At 37.7% G+C, this 17,711-nt stretch overlaps 1 protein-coding gene across 1 annotated transcript; it reads right to left on the bottom strand.

Annotated features, from left to right (window-relative positions):
• Positions 1-3,604: 3,604 nt before the first annotated feature.
• On the bottom strand, positions 3,605-4,069 carry LOC141429881 (uncharacterized). Its single transcript, XM_074090440.1, has one exon. It carries the CDS (start codon positions 4,067-4,069, stop codon positions 3,605-3,607), a length of 465 nt encoding a protein of 154 aa, XP_073946541.1.
• Between the last annotated feature and the right edge of the window lie 13,642 nt (positions 4,070-17,711).

Here is a 17,711-nt window from a genome sequence, read left to right on the forward strand (position 1 = left end):
ACTATCACGTTTTTAATGTACTTTTTTATGTTACAGCTGGATTAATTATGCCTTTCTGTAGAATATTACGAACCATATGACTTTAACTGCAACTTCATTTGCTTGCCGTGAAAATTTTGCGCGTTCGGTTCCGTTTTTCTAGACCATAAACTAAGATATTTTTATTCTAGTTATACTCGAAATTGTTTTAACGTATCTTTTATTTACAGTATGTTGTGTCACAAGCTCCCAGGGACCTGAGTCGAAATCTTATAGGAAAAACCGAGTCTAGTGTGTACCGCCTCGGGTTGCGCTATTCTTATGACCCGCACCGAAGATCAACGCAACACAATGTCACTTACCGCATTAAAAACGAATTGAAATAAACGTGTGGCCTTTTATTTGCGATAATATCAATAAAAAAATAAACAAATACGTTCGAAAATAGTAAAAATAGAAGGTAAACAAACAAAATTTTATATAAAGATTGTGCCTGCAGCGCATTTCTCAGTAAACTATCATTAAGCAAACAACCTTTAACAAATGATAATTTCACTAAAACAATGTTTCACAAACTATTCATTTCACAACTACTTCATATTAGAAATGATCATTTGATAAATATAAACTTTTAAGAAACTTCTCACTTTACAAACCCATCATATACTAGGATGATATCATCATTTCAAAACTATCCATTACCAAAACAACTCATTTTTCAAACTAGTTATTTTACAAAACATCAACTTATAAAATATTATTTGACAAACTATTTAGATAACATGTCTAAATTGCTAGGATTTGGTTCTCGTGGCTTGTTCTCGTTTCGCATTTCTTACGATCGCAATTCTAGCCTAAACCAACCAACTACACTTACAGTGGTTAGTTTTTCTATGGGTCGCAGTTCTAACCTAACCTAAACTACTGTACTGGCAGCAGTTAGTTTTTCCTTAGGGTCACAGTTCTAATCCTACCTTACCAACTGCTCTGGCTGAAGTTAGTCATTCTTAAGGTATTTGTTCTAACCCACCCTAACCTACGCCGAGTATTAGTTAACCAACTTAACCTGAGCTACAGGCACCTTTAATTATTCTTAATAAAGTGTTTGCCAAATGATGCATTGTGTAAAACGTTTTTTGCCAAACGTTGATTTGACAAACGTGGTTTTGCCAAATGACGAAAATAATAAAGGAATAGTTTATGCCAAGTAATGATTTGTTATAATATGATGGTATGTCAAATAAAGAGTTTGTGAAATGATCAATTTGTGAAATGGTTTTTTAAAACGATTAATTTGTGAAACATTGTTTGTTAAATATTTTTTTGTTGAAACATTTGTTGCCAAGTGATTGGATACCCATTTCTCACCTTCTTAGCACATCAACACATTAGCTACCTCCGAGTCGCAAAAGTAATCTCCCAGTAGAAATGAATGATCATGAGGGAACAATAACATCGTCAAAAAATTTTTAAACATGTTTTTTTGCATAACAACATTGTTCCTTTTAACCCTTAATAAGGCCCCACAACCATACCACAGAATCAAAAGCAGCTATCGAAAACATACCTTACAAAGAATATTTTTAAAGCTAGTCGTATTTTCCTTAATTACAATGGAAATTGTGACATAAGACAAGGTTAAGGTTCAGTTTCCAACTCAATGCAAGTGGTCGCTAAATCGCCTCTACCTTATTAAGGGTTAAATAATATATATATAATAAGTGACAAAGTAGCTATCCTACTTAGGGCTTGTTTCACCATCCATTGATTAGTGTTAACTGACGGTTAAATGCGATGCCGTCTCTATTTGTTTTGTTCAAATAGACGGAGACGGCATCACATTTAACCGTCAGTTAACACTAATTAATGGATGGTGAAACAGCCCCTTAATATTATAACTATGAAAGTTTGTAAGTGTGTGTTACCTTTTCACGCCTTAACCGCTAAACCGATCTAGATGAAATTCGATATACAGATAGTTCGAGTCTTGAGGAAGGACATAGGGCAGTTTTTATCCCGGAAAATTGCATTGTTCCAGCGGGATAGTGATAAACGAATTCTACGCCGACAGAGTCATGGACAACAGCTAGTAATTTATAATCGCTTTAAATGCTGCTTCAAAGAGGATTGATAAGTAATAAAAAAAGAAAAATGTACTTATGGATCCATAAAATACTTAAGTATTTATTCTTTTTCCGCCTCGATTGTACCATAATATTCATAGTACCTTATTCTATCTATACATATAATAAAGCTGAAGAGGGTCGAAAGTCTGTACATGGAAGATATTCGACAAAAAAGTTGGCTGGGCATACTTAGAATCGATAACAGAACACGTTCCAATAGTTTTTAGAATTTTTGTCTGTTTGTCTGTTTATCTGTTTATCTGTTTGTCGTTTATTTGACCGCGCATCACGTGAGAACGGCTGAACGGATTTTTACGCAAACTTTACTATTTGGAATAAAATCTGGTTTGCCAAGATGTTCGATCCACCAGTCTAAGAATTTGGAAAAAAAGTGTCCAAACGATTCGATTATCGAACTACTCGCAGTAGTAAAACTGGATGGATTAAGGGCAATTTACCCTATTAAGTACTACTACCTCTTCATCGATGATTGAATGGAATAATTATCGTCAATCGCCGCAGGGGCAGATGGCTTGCCAAACTAAATATTTACAACCAAATTTTTCCACACCAATTGTGATTTCAGAATCGAGAAGACTTTCTCCATCTGCTATAGAACTGGTCACCGGGAAGTGCGCAAAAATCTGCTTTCACATAGGTTTCATCATCGAGAATCATGTAAAAGTTTACAGTGTCCAAAAAGTCATAGAGCTTTCGAGTCCTAGTTTTAATTGTTGCTCGTTGTTTTTCCGAAGTTTTTGGGACCTTACACTTTTTTTTAGACTTCTAAAAGCACGCTTCTTTACACGTCGAACCATGGATTGATTAGTTGATGTTTTTTTTTGCGATATCTCGCTCGGACATACTGCGATTTTTACGTATGGTCCTTAGAATTTTCTTTTCCACTGCGGGGTCACGAAGACCGCTACGTTCTTTGGTTCTTGGCTTCTGAGCCGTAGACAAGGTCTCGAAGTACCGTTTTAATACGTCATCCACAGTTTTTATCGCTAATTTAAGATCTCTGCTGATAAAATGTATCGGGAGTTGAGGATCTTCACGTTAATTCATTTTATTCGATATTTAGCAAAACTTTCACAAAAAGTTCCCTGCCATTCAATTCTTGTGACTTTATAGACGGAGAGCGGACTGCTGGGCTGCAGTTTCCAGAATCTTCCTGTAGATCTTCCTCTCCGCCACTAACAGCTTATTCTCTTCCTTCAGTGTTAGCGTCCAAGCTTAGCACCCATACATTAAGATTGGCCTTATCACTGTCTTGTAGACTCGCATCTTGGTGCTTCTACTAATAAGCTTGGACGCCAAAATTATGTGAAGGGCCGCTGAGCATCTTAGGGCGTTTTGGATACGAACGTCAATTTCATCTTGCCTCTGGTTTGTGTCTGTTATTGTGCAGCCAAGGTACTTGAATTTTGGTATGCTCTTGTAGGTGTTATCTCCAACCAACAGACCGCCGCAGTTGTGGGTATTTTGCCATCTTCTCATCAGCAAATACTCCGTTTTCTCCAAGCTGATTCTAAGACCCACCCTCCGCCCTCAGCCTCCAGCGTTTCAGCCATTACTCGAATATCCTCTTCGCACTTTCCCAGTAGAGCCAGGTCATCGGCGTAGCCTATAATTTTGTGTTTGCCATTCAACTCCACTCCCCCGTCATGCATTAGAACTTTTCGGATAACATATTCGAGTATCAAGTTAAACAGCATGGGTGAAAGTGCGTCTCCCTGTTTAAGACCCGTGACCACCTCGAACTCCTCTGTTAGTGCCTTTCCCACTCTGACCTTTAACCTACTAGTCTGTGTTGCTACTTTTATCATCGCAATCAACTTATCAGGTACTCCAAAAGACTTCAGCACCAAGAAGAGTATCCCCCTACCCACACTGTCGTAGGCCTTAGTGAAATCGACAAACAAACAGTGAATACTTTGTGCGTACTCCCATTTCTTCTCCATTAGCTGTTCCAGGAGAAATATACGGAGTAAGGTAGATCATGTCAGGTATACGTGGCATAAATGTGCTATCATGTAGAACGTGACTCCTTCAACTTTTAGAATGGTGATACATACTTAGAAAAAAAGTACTTTATTCCTAATGGTGTACCCAAGGTCTCCACCAAAATTCAGCTTTGTCGGAATTTATGGAAATTGTAATGACTATATCGAGCGCAGTATGTCAAGGTGTTTCGGCAGAAACAGCCTTGGCAGACTTAAATATTCCGGAAATAAAGTTTCATACCTACCGACTGGAATTGGTTTCATGCTGGTATCAGATGGGTATATTTAGAGGTCCTGGTGGTCACCTTTGAGAGCGTCTGCCGAGCACTTCTGGAAAAAAAAATACTGACATATTTCGCTTTTATGTATCTACCAGTAAATTCCTAACTGATGCCTTGACTATTATTTCAGTATCAGGTGTGTTAAATGACGCCCCTTTTCTCGCACCGGAAGTGACTATTTTTTTGGTACTTTTGGCAAGTTCCGCCGCGGCAGACAGGCTGTCATTACTTAAACCATAACAAAAAAGGTTGATGTAGAGCCCAATAGCATCATTTTTAATTTTGGCGAATCCGTAACGTTCAAGCCTTACTAATACAAATTAATTGTAATAGTTATGTTTATGATTACTCGTTATAAATCCTACTAATATTATAAATGTGAAAGTTTGAGTGAGTGAGTGAGTATGTTTGTTACTTCTTCACGCTGAAACGGCTGGACGGATTTAGATGAAATTTGAAAAAAAGTTTTTTATAACTTTGATTAAAACATAGGATACTTTTTATCCCGATATTCCCACCCACGGGATAGGGATTAAATCTTGAAATAACAACCGCTGGGCTTAGAGTCATGAAATTTGGTATGTAAGTTGCTGGACGTCTGAAATAACGCATATGCTATTTTTTATCCCAATATTCCCACGGGATAGGGATCAAATCTCGAAATAATAACCGCTGGGCTTAGAGTCATGAAATTTGGTATGTAGATAGCTGGACATCTGGAATAACACATAAACTACTTTTTATCTCGATATTCCCACGGGATAGGGATAAAATCTTGAAATAACAACCGATGGGCTTAGAGTCATGAAATTTTGTTGTGTAGATAGCTGGACATCTGAAATAACACATAGGCTACTTTTTATCCCTATATTCCCACAGGATAGGGATAACATCTCGAAATAATAATCGCTGGGCTTAGAGTCATGAAATTTGGCATGGTTGTCATAAAATAACGTCAATGAAAACCACAATGTAATTTTAGGGAATTCCCACGAGATTTTAATAAAATCCTAGAATTTCAATTCAACTGCGGTATGCGGATATAATGATTTTACGCGTGCGAAGCCGCGGGTAAACGCTGGTAAATACATAAAATAAACTTAATTCAGTGCCATAAATGTGCTGTGCGAGGCGAGGAAAATGAAGCGTTTCTATTGGTTAATGAAAAACACATTTCTCACAACACATCCTCGCACATTATTGGTGGAAACGCAACTTTACAGATAGCATATTCTTGCCTTGCAATTGAATTAATAACACGAAAATGCCCACAGGTACACACAACATTCGATAAATAATCGAACCTTCACCTTAAGTACCCTTAAGTCACCCACAAAATCCAGCATCGCATACCAAATAAAATATTAACTAGATCCATGTGAGCGACTCACAATTTACTACTACGGAATTGGCAATAGTGAGAAAAATATTAATTTTAACTGAAATAATAATAAGAGTTATTATTAGAGGCTATATAGCGCCTGTATTAACACTGGCTCTGAAATGTAATCATATTACATAGTTCGTATAATGAATGGTTGACACAGCAACCAGCTGTTTGTTATTCTTGTTATGCGAACTGACGTACACACGTCGTATGCTTGATTTTACTGTTTTACCTTTATATACATATTATTTCTGCTATCGTTCTACATAATTTCATTTGTTATTAATTAAGTTATTAATTTACAAACTATGAATGATGATGGCTTACTACTTTTACACTTTGTTTAATATAAGTACGCCAAGAGGTAATTGTATGTTTTTTCCTTTGATGAACCATACTACTAGATTCAAGATCCCATACAAAATCAAAGCGAAAAAGTGGCCGTGTTGCTTATATCATAGACAGCCTTATACTTATAGCTATATATCTGTTTTACCTTCTAAATTAATTTAAATATATACCTAAGTCTAAGCAACAAAGATCCAAATAATAGTAATTGTATATAATACTTACGACGTATCGTCATAAGACAAGCGAAAACGTTCGATTAACAAAAGACATTATCTTTCAAAAATATGTCATTCTATTTTAGGGAACAGGGTAATAATGGAGTCGCAATTATATAACACAGACAGTTTTTTATTTCACAGAATATAACACAAAAAACTTACATTATACAAATATTGTCATGAAACGAAATGTTCTTATTATACTTAACTGATTAAGTTAACTAATAGAAAATTGGGTGCTAATAATTTAAAAATGAAGTCCTATAACAGATGTCAGCATGGCTACTATGAAAACTCGAAACTCGAAGTTTGTATCGTGCCGTCCCTCTCACTCTCGTATTTAATAGTGTAAGTGTCAGAGGGACCGCACGACACGAACTTTGAGTTTGAGTCAGACCAACGCTGTTACTTGTCAATGTCAAAACGGTGCTCTGACACCAGACCTTTTTTAAATAATGAGATACAATACAATATAATTAATTACAACATTTAACGTATTTTTTATTATTTGGTAAGGAGAAAAACAGTAGTTTTAACAAATAACCTAACCAACCAAAAGTTGGAACACCCCCGACTTTTGTCACTTATAAGTTCAATATCAAAACGGCTTAACCGATTTTGATAAAACATAGTTAAGAATCATCGCTAGAAACCTGCTTTCAAATTAAAAACACACCATATTCAAATCGGTTCACCCGTTTAAGAGCTACGTACGGTGTCACAGACAGACACACATAGCGGTCAAACTTATAACACCCCCCTTTTTGCGTCAGGGGTTAAAAAGACAACATAAATGTTTTACCAGATTTGACGTCATCGATTCGGTTAATTCTTGTACCGCTGCTTGCACTGTATTTTGTTTCACGAGAATCTGCAATTAACGGCAATATTATAAATATCATACGGCTTGAACTTGAAGCTTTACGTCTTTCTTTAATAATATAGCTTCACTTCACCTCGCCACACTTAATCTTATATTATTTTAAACATTTATGTAACTTTACCTGCAATTTTGGAATCGCCGTTTTCCGTAATCTACGCCTTTGGCTATTTCCAACTATGTCAAATTTATCAAAATGAATCGAACATACAGTCGAATTTTTGTGCGGTCTGTAAAGTTCTTCTTCTCTTTTTCTCGCGACAATAGATGTCCATTCCGCACAGCGAAAAGGATCACTAGGAAATCTACAAAAAAAATAAAAAATAAAAATTATTTTAAAATGAGAACTACTCTACGAATTTTTTGTTCCAGAAACACCGATTATTGACAAGAGGTTGACCAAAACAATAAATTATTGATTTTTAAATGTAAACTGCCAATTTTTACGTACTTTAAATGAAATACTGACTTGTACTTGCCTAAAGAAGGATATTCCTTCAGAAATCCTAGTGTTACGGTGGCTGTTTCCGCAATTTATAAATGAACATTGTGGCATTTTAACACGTCCGCACTTTGGCTCTGGTTGACGCGTACTGTCAGAAATAAGAGCACAAATTTATTTTGTGCTCTTATTTCTCTGGCCGTTTTCAGAGCTGTGACCTTGAATCTAGTAGTATGGTTCATCAAAGGTTTTTTCAGATATTAATCTTTACAAATCTTTTCGTACTAAAAAACAAAAACGCTCCCCGACTTGTCTTTGTGTACGAATATAATGTACCCATGTGGTTACGCTTAGATCATTTCAACTACGAGTACCTACACAACAGATTTAGTACGGTTTTAATCAATAGGCAGAGTGTTTCAAAAGAAAGGTTTATACACCGTGTTTTTATTTTGTTTCAGTAGTAAACTTGGACAAAACTTTACAAACTTGAACAGTAATATTGACGTGGTAGGTACGGTCACAATCTTTCATTTGTGACCCACCTAAAATCGAATATCTGCCATTTTGTATGACAATTCAAAGGATTTTTTGACGAAATGGGTCTCAAATTAACTCACGTGACCGTACTTATATCGGGTGTGGTAAGAGAAAATAATTAAAACATACATCATTCTCCTTAAACTAAACAACATTAGTTCAGCAACTTTTAAAAATAATTAGTTTATTTTTATTTTTAAGTTTATTCGAACAAGCAATGTAAAGCAAAATGATTGATGTTTGTAGCGTGACAGGCGACGTCAGTTGTGTTGAAGGATGGTAGAAAGGTGGAAGTGTTGATACATTGATAACAGTATTTAATTTGCATGAAAAAAGGAAAATTCGAAGAATCCGTTATTTTTAAAACTCGCTGAACTAATGTTGTTTAGTTTAACGAAGAAGATCTATGTTTCAATTTTTTGCTCGTATTACAGGCCACACCCACACATATAGACTGTACTAATGGATTTAACTAGATTCAACGAAAAAAAAACATTGTATTATAACATTCTTTTGTATAAATAAAAAATTACATAATGTTTATATAATGTGTGCATAATATTATGTCTTAAATTAAAAACCTTTTGCACAACTTTATCGCGCATAGTAAATTTATTTTTCATCACACTTGCTCGTAATTATAGTGTCCATGCAGGCTGCCTTGATTGCAACCTCTCAAATAAAATCTTCGACCTTTTTGTCCTTGTTATGAAACCCAAGGTCGGTAAATGAGTAATTGCGCGTACTAATTTTCTTGTCATGAAGCCCTTGGTCGGTATATGAGTCATTGCCCGTACTGATACTGCTGCGCGGGCGCCAGCAGCTGGAGCACCTGCGCGCGCGCGCGTCAGGTACATGCTGCGGAGGGGGAGGGTGGCGCGGAGCTGGCACTGCCGAGAGCGCAGCCAGCGGTATCGGCAATTTTTGTAAAAATATTAGGTTTCCTTTTACAAATATACAATTTTACTCGCAAATGTGATGAAAAATATTCTTCGACTTCGGGCTTTTAATAGACTCTCGTTCGTAATTCCTTATTTACCGCCCTTAAGACACAATGTGCTATTAATTCTAGGAATTCCTGAGGTGAGGTGTAATAACTTTTATATACATAAGAGTGAACAATCTGTGCTCGATTTTGAGACGGCGAATAGGTTGCGACATTCAACCAGATTTTAAGTATTGTTATATTTTTTATATTATACACGAACTTCGGTAGCTTGACCTAAACTTCGGCATTCGGCCAAAATTTGGTTTAAATGCCGTACAATCGGCACTAGGAAAAATAACCTACTTGTACTATTTTGACTGAAATGTCATAATAATATCAGTAAAATATACAACAAAAATTAAATTAACCTTTTCTTCTAATAAACATCTTGATTACAACTCGTAAATTGAATTAAAAAAGGTTTTGGTTCACAATTTTCACAAGCAAAAACGTGGTTGAACTCTGTCGGAATTCCGATGGGAATCCTGTATAAATAAGGGTGAAGACCAAAAAGTTGCACAGCGTTAAAGCTGCGTTACATACATTTGTATGGATAATTTTCGTGTCACAATGGAAAAAGTTAATGGAAATTAAAACTACGTGCTAACGCAGCTTTAACGGTGTGCAACTTTTTGGTCTTCACCCATAACTAAAAACTCTTTAGAACTTGAACGTACACTTTTCTCGTAAGGACGTGTATGTAGTACTCTTTTTTTAATTAGCGTACCATTTCGTACATTTTTAGTACGTTTTTTCTGATTCACAAGATATTTGAACAGTCGACTGCTTCATAGTGAAATTGATTGCTGTTTTCTCGTAGCTACGGGGAGGTAGTACAATTTTTTTAACTAAGCGTACAATATCGTACATTTTTTCTGATTCACAAGAAATTTGAAAAATCGACTACTTCTTAGTTTATATAATGAGACTCCCGAACGAAATGAACATCGTTTAGATGTCATCCGAAACCAAATAAATAACGAGACTCCCGAACAGCGTGAACATCGTTTAGATGTCATACGAAATCGAATTAATAACGAGACTCCCGAACAACGTGAATATCGTTTAGATGTCATACGAAACCGAATTAATAACGAGACTCCCAAACAGCGTGAACATCGTTTAGATGTCATACAAAATCGACTGAGTAATGAGAGTTGCGACCAACGTGAACATCGCTTAACTGTTATACGAAATCGTTTAAATAATGAGACTCCCGAACAGCGCGAACATCGACTCGATGTTATAAATGAACGCAATAGGACTGAACTTCCCCATCAACGTACACAAAGACTGACTGCAATGAGAGAGCGTAATAGTGAATCGTTGAGAATAGAAAATGAGGCGCAGAGACAAACCCGCTTGGACAGAGTGCGTGAAACCCAACGTAGTAATCGATGTACAAACTTGTGGAACTGTTACAGCTGTTGCTTATTATATCGCCAAGTATGCTAGCAAATATGAACCCAATTATTGTGGCGATGTTGTGAGGGAAGCGGTTCAAAAAGCAAAACGTCAAAGTAATGACGCGTTGAAACAGTTGTTTGCTGTTTCCATGGCGATTCTTGGTCAACGATTAGTTAGTGCTCCTGAAGCGGCATACCGTCTCTGCCATTTGCCTTTGAAAATGTGTACAAAAAAAGTCATTTTCGTAAATAGCTATCGTCCGGAGCAACGCTACAGGCTCCTACGGTTTAGTGAAAGTGAGACATCGATATACAACAATATATTCGATCGCTACCAACAAAGACCAGATGATTTAGAAGAGATAAGTTTGGCGGAATTTGCAGTACGCTACGAAACCGTTTCCAGTACACTTTGGATGATGGTGGCATTGAGTTAAGAGACCAGGAGACCGAGAACAGTAGATACATCCGTTTGTGTGATAATACAAGAATGCGGATCAGAAATCAAGCAGCAGTTCTACGCACTCGTTACTACACCTTGAACAGTGACAGAGCAAATGCAGGTCTTTTTTTATAGGCAACTTGAACTATCATCTGATTCCTAACCGTTATGGAGTACCTTCCATTATCAGCTCATCTAATGATAACTACCTAACGGAAATACTAGAATAGTTTTAGTAAAAAAAAATAAACACGTAGTAGTAGTAGGTACCTAGAGAAATATTTTCTAGGTTTTTGTAGTCGGCTCCTTTGTTTATTTTGGTCAGTTTAACTTTTGGTTAAAAAAAAATCTTTATTTCTCGCTTTATAATGATTCGTAGCCAAAGTAAATCTCACAACGATTTCATTAAGCCCAAACACGGCTTAGTAACGTTGTTTTATAACAGAGTTCCGTTGCCTACCTTCCGGCTTCAGCATCAGATCAAGTCGAAAGAATCAATAACTTAAAGCTTCTTCTTAGTCGCTTATCTTGGTTTAGTAATCATGATCGGTCATAGCGACGCGCGAGCATTACTTAGCTTTGACGAGTTCCATGCTATCTACGGTCTTCTTCATCAGGTCCAGTTTACCAAGTGATACTTTCTGAATGTAAATTCTTGTCTTAATGCTAAAAATGCCAAAATCGCCATAGGTGTGCCTATAAATTTTGAGGTTTGCCCTCGATTTCCCTAGGATCCCATCATCAGATCTTGACTTGGTGACAATGGGACCACCTCAGAAGAATACTCTTTCGAATAAAAAAAGAATTTTGAAAAATCAGTCCAAAATTAACTGAGTCATCGGTGAACATACATAAAAAAAATATATATATACAAACATCGGAACATAAAACCTCCTCCTTTTTTGAAGTCGGTTTTATTTGACCTGTTGAACGTCCGCTGCAAGTTAACGGAAATCAAAAATAATACGATGTACAATAATCGTAATATGTATAATAACTACAGGCGCAACGCGTAGTGTTGGAGAAAGAAGGGGCGTAGAAGTATGAAAAATAGTTTCCGTCCTATTCTCAAACCTACCGAATATACACAAAAAAAATCATTAAAATCGGTCAAGCCGTTTCGAAGGCGTTTGGTTACAAACACTGTGACACGAGAATTTTATATATTACTAGCTGTTGCCCGCGACTCCGACCGCATAGAAGTATGAAAAATAGTTTACATCCTATTCTCAGACCTACCGAATCACACACATAAAAAAATCATAAAAATCGGTCAAGCCATTTCGAAGGAGTTTGGTCACAAACATTTTTTAATTTTATATATTAGATTTCGAAGCCAATGTATTAGATTATAATAATATTATGTCTTTATTTTAATGCGATCGTCTGAAGGAGGGTTGTTTTCCGAGCATTATGTATGTATATAACATACGAGTACATACATTTCAGTCTTGTTTTTAAAACGCCATGTTAAAGCGCCTGCAAGATGACTGAAGTCGATCGTATGTTGATGTAAATTGTGAAAATGATAATTTACTTTTTTTGCTATTTTAATAATATGACCAAGGAATCATTTATGCTGACGTAACCCCAAGAAATGCCAGTACTTTAGATAAAATATTAAGCTTCACAATGTTGGATAATCCTAAATTAGGTTATTTCGCAAACCCCTAGTAGAAGGTGTGATTCAGTTTATCGCCACCGGGGAATCGAAGGCGCTACGTTATTAACGACACCGCTTCATCACAGCCAAATGACGACCTGGTTGGATCGCTCTGTGATGGTTCTTTTATATATGTAGGACGTAGAAAAATTATTGCTCTTTGAGGAATAGACCTTGTTTATTTACTTCCGTCAAATGACTTCCCAAGTTGAATCAGGTAACGTGAAATTGAATCAGAGTAATTCATACAGGGTATCATCATGAGTATTTTATAGGCACCTGCTTAGTTTTGGATAAAAATAGTGCTGTCCGTATAATTTGATTCTTAAATTAAAAAAGTTGTTAGTATGAAATGCTTCTAAATATTTTTCTCCCATTTACTTAACAACTAGATTTACTAACAAAAAAATAACACGCACATGTGAACCATAATAAGATAAAACGAGATAATAATACAAGTGAAAACGATTTAAGGCCACTTACTGTCTGAACGCGTTATAAGGATAAGAACCACGAATTTATTGCAAAGACTCCATTATTGTTGTGAATCTGAAGGATTTCCTTTCAGTGGTCCTTTTCCATTAGCAGATAACATTCACACATTGACTTGACCTCATTCTATATTGTGCGGTCTTCGTTCAACTCGATTGCACGTTAACACTTCGAAACTTAAAAAATTTGAGTGGAATGGATCCTGAGAGCTATCACTAAAACCGTAATTAATGATTTACTTTGCTTAAAGTTCATTAACGACATTGTTTCATACCAGATCTGCTGTACTTATCTATGTTAAACAGAAACAGGTACAGTCTAGGAAACTGAATCACGTACCAGGGTAGAACCTTTGTGCTACTGATGTCATATATTCACTTCTTTTCTAAGCGAGCCAACAGAAAAATTTAAGCGTTAATACCTGTCAGTCCATATGAAAATGTTATCCAAGTTAGGCCTAAGAATAGTTTATGTATTTTTAGGTATGGTATGGTCATAAATGTTTAAAATTTACCACATTTTGGCGTAACTACCTAAATAGTGGGTAATAATAAAATATACTTTTTGATGAACATTTTTATCTCCATAACAGAACGAGGCAGGTACTTAGCGATACTGTCACATACAAGTGTGCCACATGTTTTCCCACTATCGCTTATTTTGATAAATACGTTAAATTGAGAACAACATGACGTATGTATGTAGGTACTCTTACAATTTATTGGTTTGATCAATCATTTTGCGCACTAATATTGAGTTCACATTTAGGCCTGGATTTGATCGCGTCCTGTATTTTTGCGTAAATTCTGGAATATCGCTTATCACATTCAATATCGGCATTTTTTTTTCATTAAAATATTAACGTTTTACAAAAAATAAGTACCCCTGATCACACATCTAGATCGAAAATATTTATTTAATCGTATGGCATAGAAGAATGTCAAATCGTTTACATTATAATACTATATCTAAAGTCTTCACCCATTGGGCTGCGTTGTCTGAAAGGATGACCAAATCATGAGGGTCGCCGTTGTACTTTCTGATTGGACAGTGTTGGATAATGTGGTCCACCGTTTGGTGAGGTGCCCCACAATCGCACGCCGGGGAGTCTCGCCATCCCCATCTATGCATGTATTCTGCACATCGCCCATGTCCAGTTCTGAGCCTGTTTAGTTGGCACCACTCCTGTCTTGGTTCTGCGAATCCACCCGGTTTTTTTGTAGGATCGTAGTTCAAGGCGCTTACGCATGGTGGATCTGCTGCCCATTCTGCTTGCCATTGCTTCACAATATCGAAACCACGGTCAATCAAGTCGTGTGCTGACCGGTATGAGGGGTTGCGAGATTTCAGTCGCTGCGGAGGCGGATGCAAGATGTCGTCTGCCACTGGAAGATTGGGATTATTAAGGATTTTCGTCGTTTCTTTCAGCAAGGCCTGTTTTCTCCTTAGATGCGGTGGTGGGATACAACTCAGCGTGGGGAGCCATTGTGTTGGGGTCGAAGTTATTGCCCCTGTAATACAGCGCATAGTTTTTCGCAGTTGGACTTCAACTTTTTCAACATGAGCGCTGTTCAACCATACAGGTGAGCAATATTCCCCGCCGAGTAAACAAGGCTAAGCCCTGTTGTGCGAAGAACATCGGCGCTTCCTCCCCAGGTGGTGCCGGCCAGTCTATGAAAGAGGTTATTGCGTGTGCTCAGTTCTTTGCCCAGTTTATCAAGGTGGGGGCCATAGGTCAGCGAACGGTCCAACGTCACACCAAGATATTTTGGTTGAGGGTTATATTTCAATTCTCGTCCTTCAAAGATTACCCTTAGGGCGTTCGTGGCCAACTTATTATTAAGATGGAAAGCAGACACTTCTGTTTTTGTAGCGTTGGGCACCAATCGCCACCTCTTAAAGTAGAGCTGGCGTTTGTGTAGGTCTTTGTTTAACACCTGTTCCGATACATAGAAGCTTTTGTCTTAGCATGTGATCGCAATGTCGTCCGCATAAACAAATTTCCTGGCAGCTGTGTCCGGAAGATCGTGGGTGTAAAGATTAAAAAGCAACGAGGCTAGTGCCGACCCTTGGGGGAGTCCATTATTAAGCATCCTAACAGGGCGTATTTATCACCAAGATGAACAACAAACTCCCTGTTGCTTAGCATGTTATTTATCAATGCCGTTATCTTTCGACATTTGACAGCCTTCATTAACTTAAAACACAGACCCTGTCTCCAAACGGTATCGTAAGCCGCTGACAGGACAACAAAAGCCGCTACGGTTTTAAGCCGCTCCTGGAAGCCTGTCTCTATATGGAAAGCGAGAGACAGTACCTGGTCCGTGCAACTACGGCCACTCCTGAATCCGGCTTGCTCCACAGGGACTATTTTGTCCACTAACGGGGTGATTCGGTTGAACATTCCATACAAACTTCACCCCCCCCCATTTTACCCCTTTAGGGGGAGGATTGTATCCATTTTACCTACACAGATAAGTTTTGATTGTAATCGAGAACTTATATACCTATTTTCATACTTCTAAATCCATAAATGGGAAAATTTCCATACAAACCTGGATCCTGGATCCTATAACACAGGGACTCCTAGCTCAGGATCCAGAGCCGTAGACTCTTGTTTAAAAGTTTTTTATGCAATAAATTATTTTCATTTTTTTTCATACCCCCATTTTACCCCTTCAGGGGAGAGTTTTACCCATTTCACTTACTTAGATAATTTTTAATTATAATCAAGAACTTATATACCTATTTTCATACTTCTAAGTCCAGAAATGAGAAAATTTCCATACAAAGTTTACCCCCCCATTTTACCCCTTTAGGGGGGATTTTATCCATTTCACCTAGATATATAATTTTTAATTGTAATCGAGAACTTATACACCTATTTTCATACTTCTAAGACCAGAAATGAGAAAATCCCATATAAACTTCACCCCCCTATTTCACCCCCTAAGGGGATGATTTTCTAAAAATCCTTTCTTATTGCTCACTGACATCATAAACAGAACCCCTGTACCAAATTTCAAGTTTCTAGGCCCAGCGGTTTGGGCTGTGCGTTGATCTATAAGTCAGTCAGTCAGTCAGTTTCTTCTTTTATATATATAAGATTTCAAAACTCTTTATTGTCTCATGTAAACGATTCGGTAGTTCTCGTGCCGTGAGGTCATCCGGAGACAACAGGTACAGCAGCCGAAAGTTTGTTGCTCGATTAGCGCCACCCAGGGGATACGTGCAGGGTTATGGTGGCAATTCCTGCGGACGTGAGCAACTTCATCCCCAATCGAAAATACAAACTGAAATATAGATGCATAGAAAAACCAGAAAAATAAGACCAGCGCTGGGAATCGAACCCAGGTCCTCGGTATTCCATGTCACATGCTATACCACTATTTGTCCAGTGGTGGTGTAGTGGTCAGTGCGGTCAGTGCGTGCTACCGGCTATGACGTATGCTTGTGAGACATGGACGTTGACTGCTGGGATAATCCAAGAGTTGAAAGTAACGCAGCGTAACATGGAGCGAGTCATGCTCGGCATAACGCTACGCAATCGAGTCCGGAACGAGCTTATCAGAAAACACACGAAAGTCGTCGATGTGGGACATAGAGTAGCGAAGCTGAAATGGGCCTGGACCGGCCACGTGTGCCGACGACACGACGAACGGTGGAGCAAGCGCGTTCTGGAGTGGAGACCCCGGGTAGGGAAAAGAAATGTGGGCAGACCGCCTGCTCGATGGTCCGATGACATAGTGGAGACAGCAGGACCGGTCTGGAAGAGAGAGACGGACAGTCGATCCGGGTAGAGAAAGGCTGGAGAGGCGTATGCCCAACGGTAGGCGAAAACGCGCTGAAGAAGAAGAAGAAGAGGTGTATTGGTATAGCACGTGGCACAGAATGCCGAGGACCTGGGTTCGATTCCTAGCGCTGGTCTTATTTTTCTGGTTTTTCTATGCATTTATATTTCAGTTTGTATTTTCGATATGGGTTTTACGGGATGTCCGTAAAAGTAACAAAAAAAATTTTTTAATTGAAATAAAAAATACAAAAAGATTCCAAAAAACCAATCATACATCTAGAAGTAATTACCTACTAATCTTATGTAAACTGTTAGGTATATCTAAATTTATCCTACTAATATTATAAATGCGAAAGTTTGTGAGTGAGTGAGTGAGTGAGTGAGTGAGTGAGTATGTTTGTTACTCTTTCACGCTGAAACGGCTAGACGGATTTGGATGAAATTTGGTATGTAGATAGCTGAACATCTGGAATAAAATATAGGCTACTTTTTATCCCGATATTCCCACGGGATAGGGATAAAATCTCGAAATAACAACCGCTGGGCTTAGAGTCATGAAATTTGATAAGTAGGTAGCTGGACGTTTGAAATAACACATAGGCTACTTTTTATCCCACGGGATAGGGATAAAATCTGGAAACAACGAAATAACAACCGCTGGGTTTATAGTCATGAAATCTGGTAAGTAGGTAGCTGGACTTCTGTAATAACACATAA

The sequence above is a fragment of the Choristoneura fumiferana genome, chromosome 7, assembly GCF_025370935.1.
Source record: "Choristoneura fumiferana chromosome 7, NRCan_CFum_1, whole genome shotgun sequence".
Taxonomy (NCBI): domain Eukaryota; kingdom Metazoa; phylum Arthropoda; class Insecta; order Lepidoptera; family Tortricidae; genus Choristoneura; species Choristoneura fumiferana.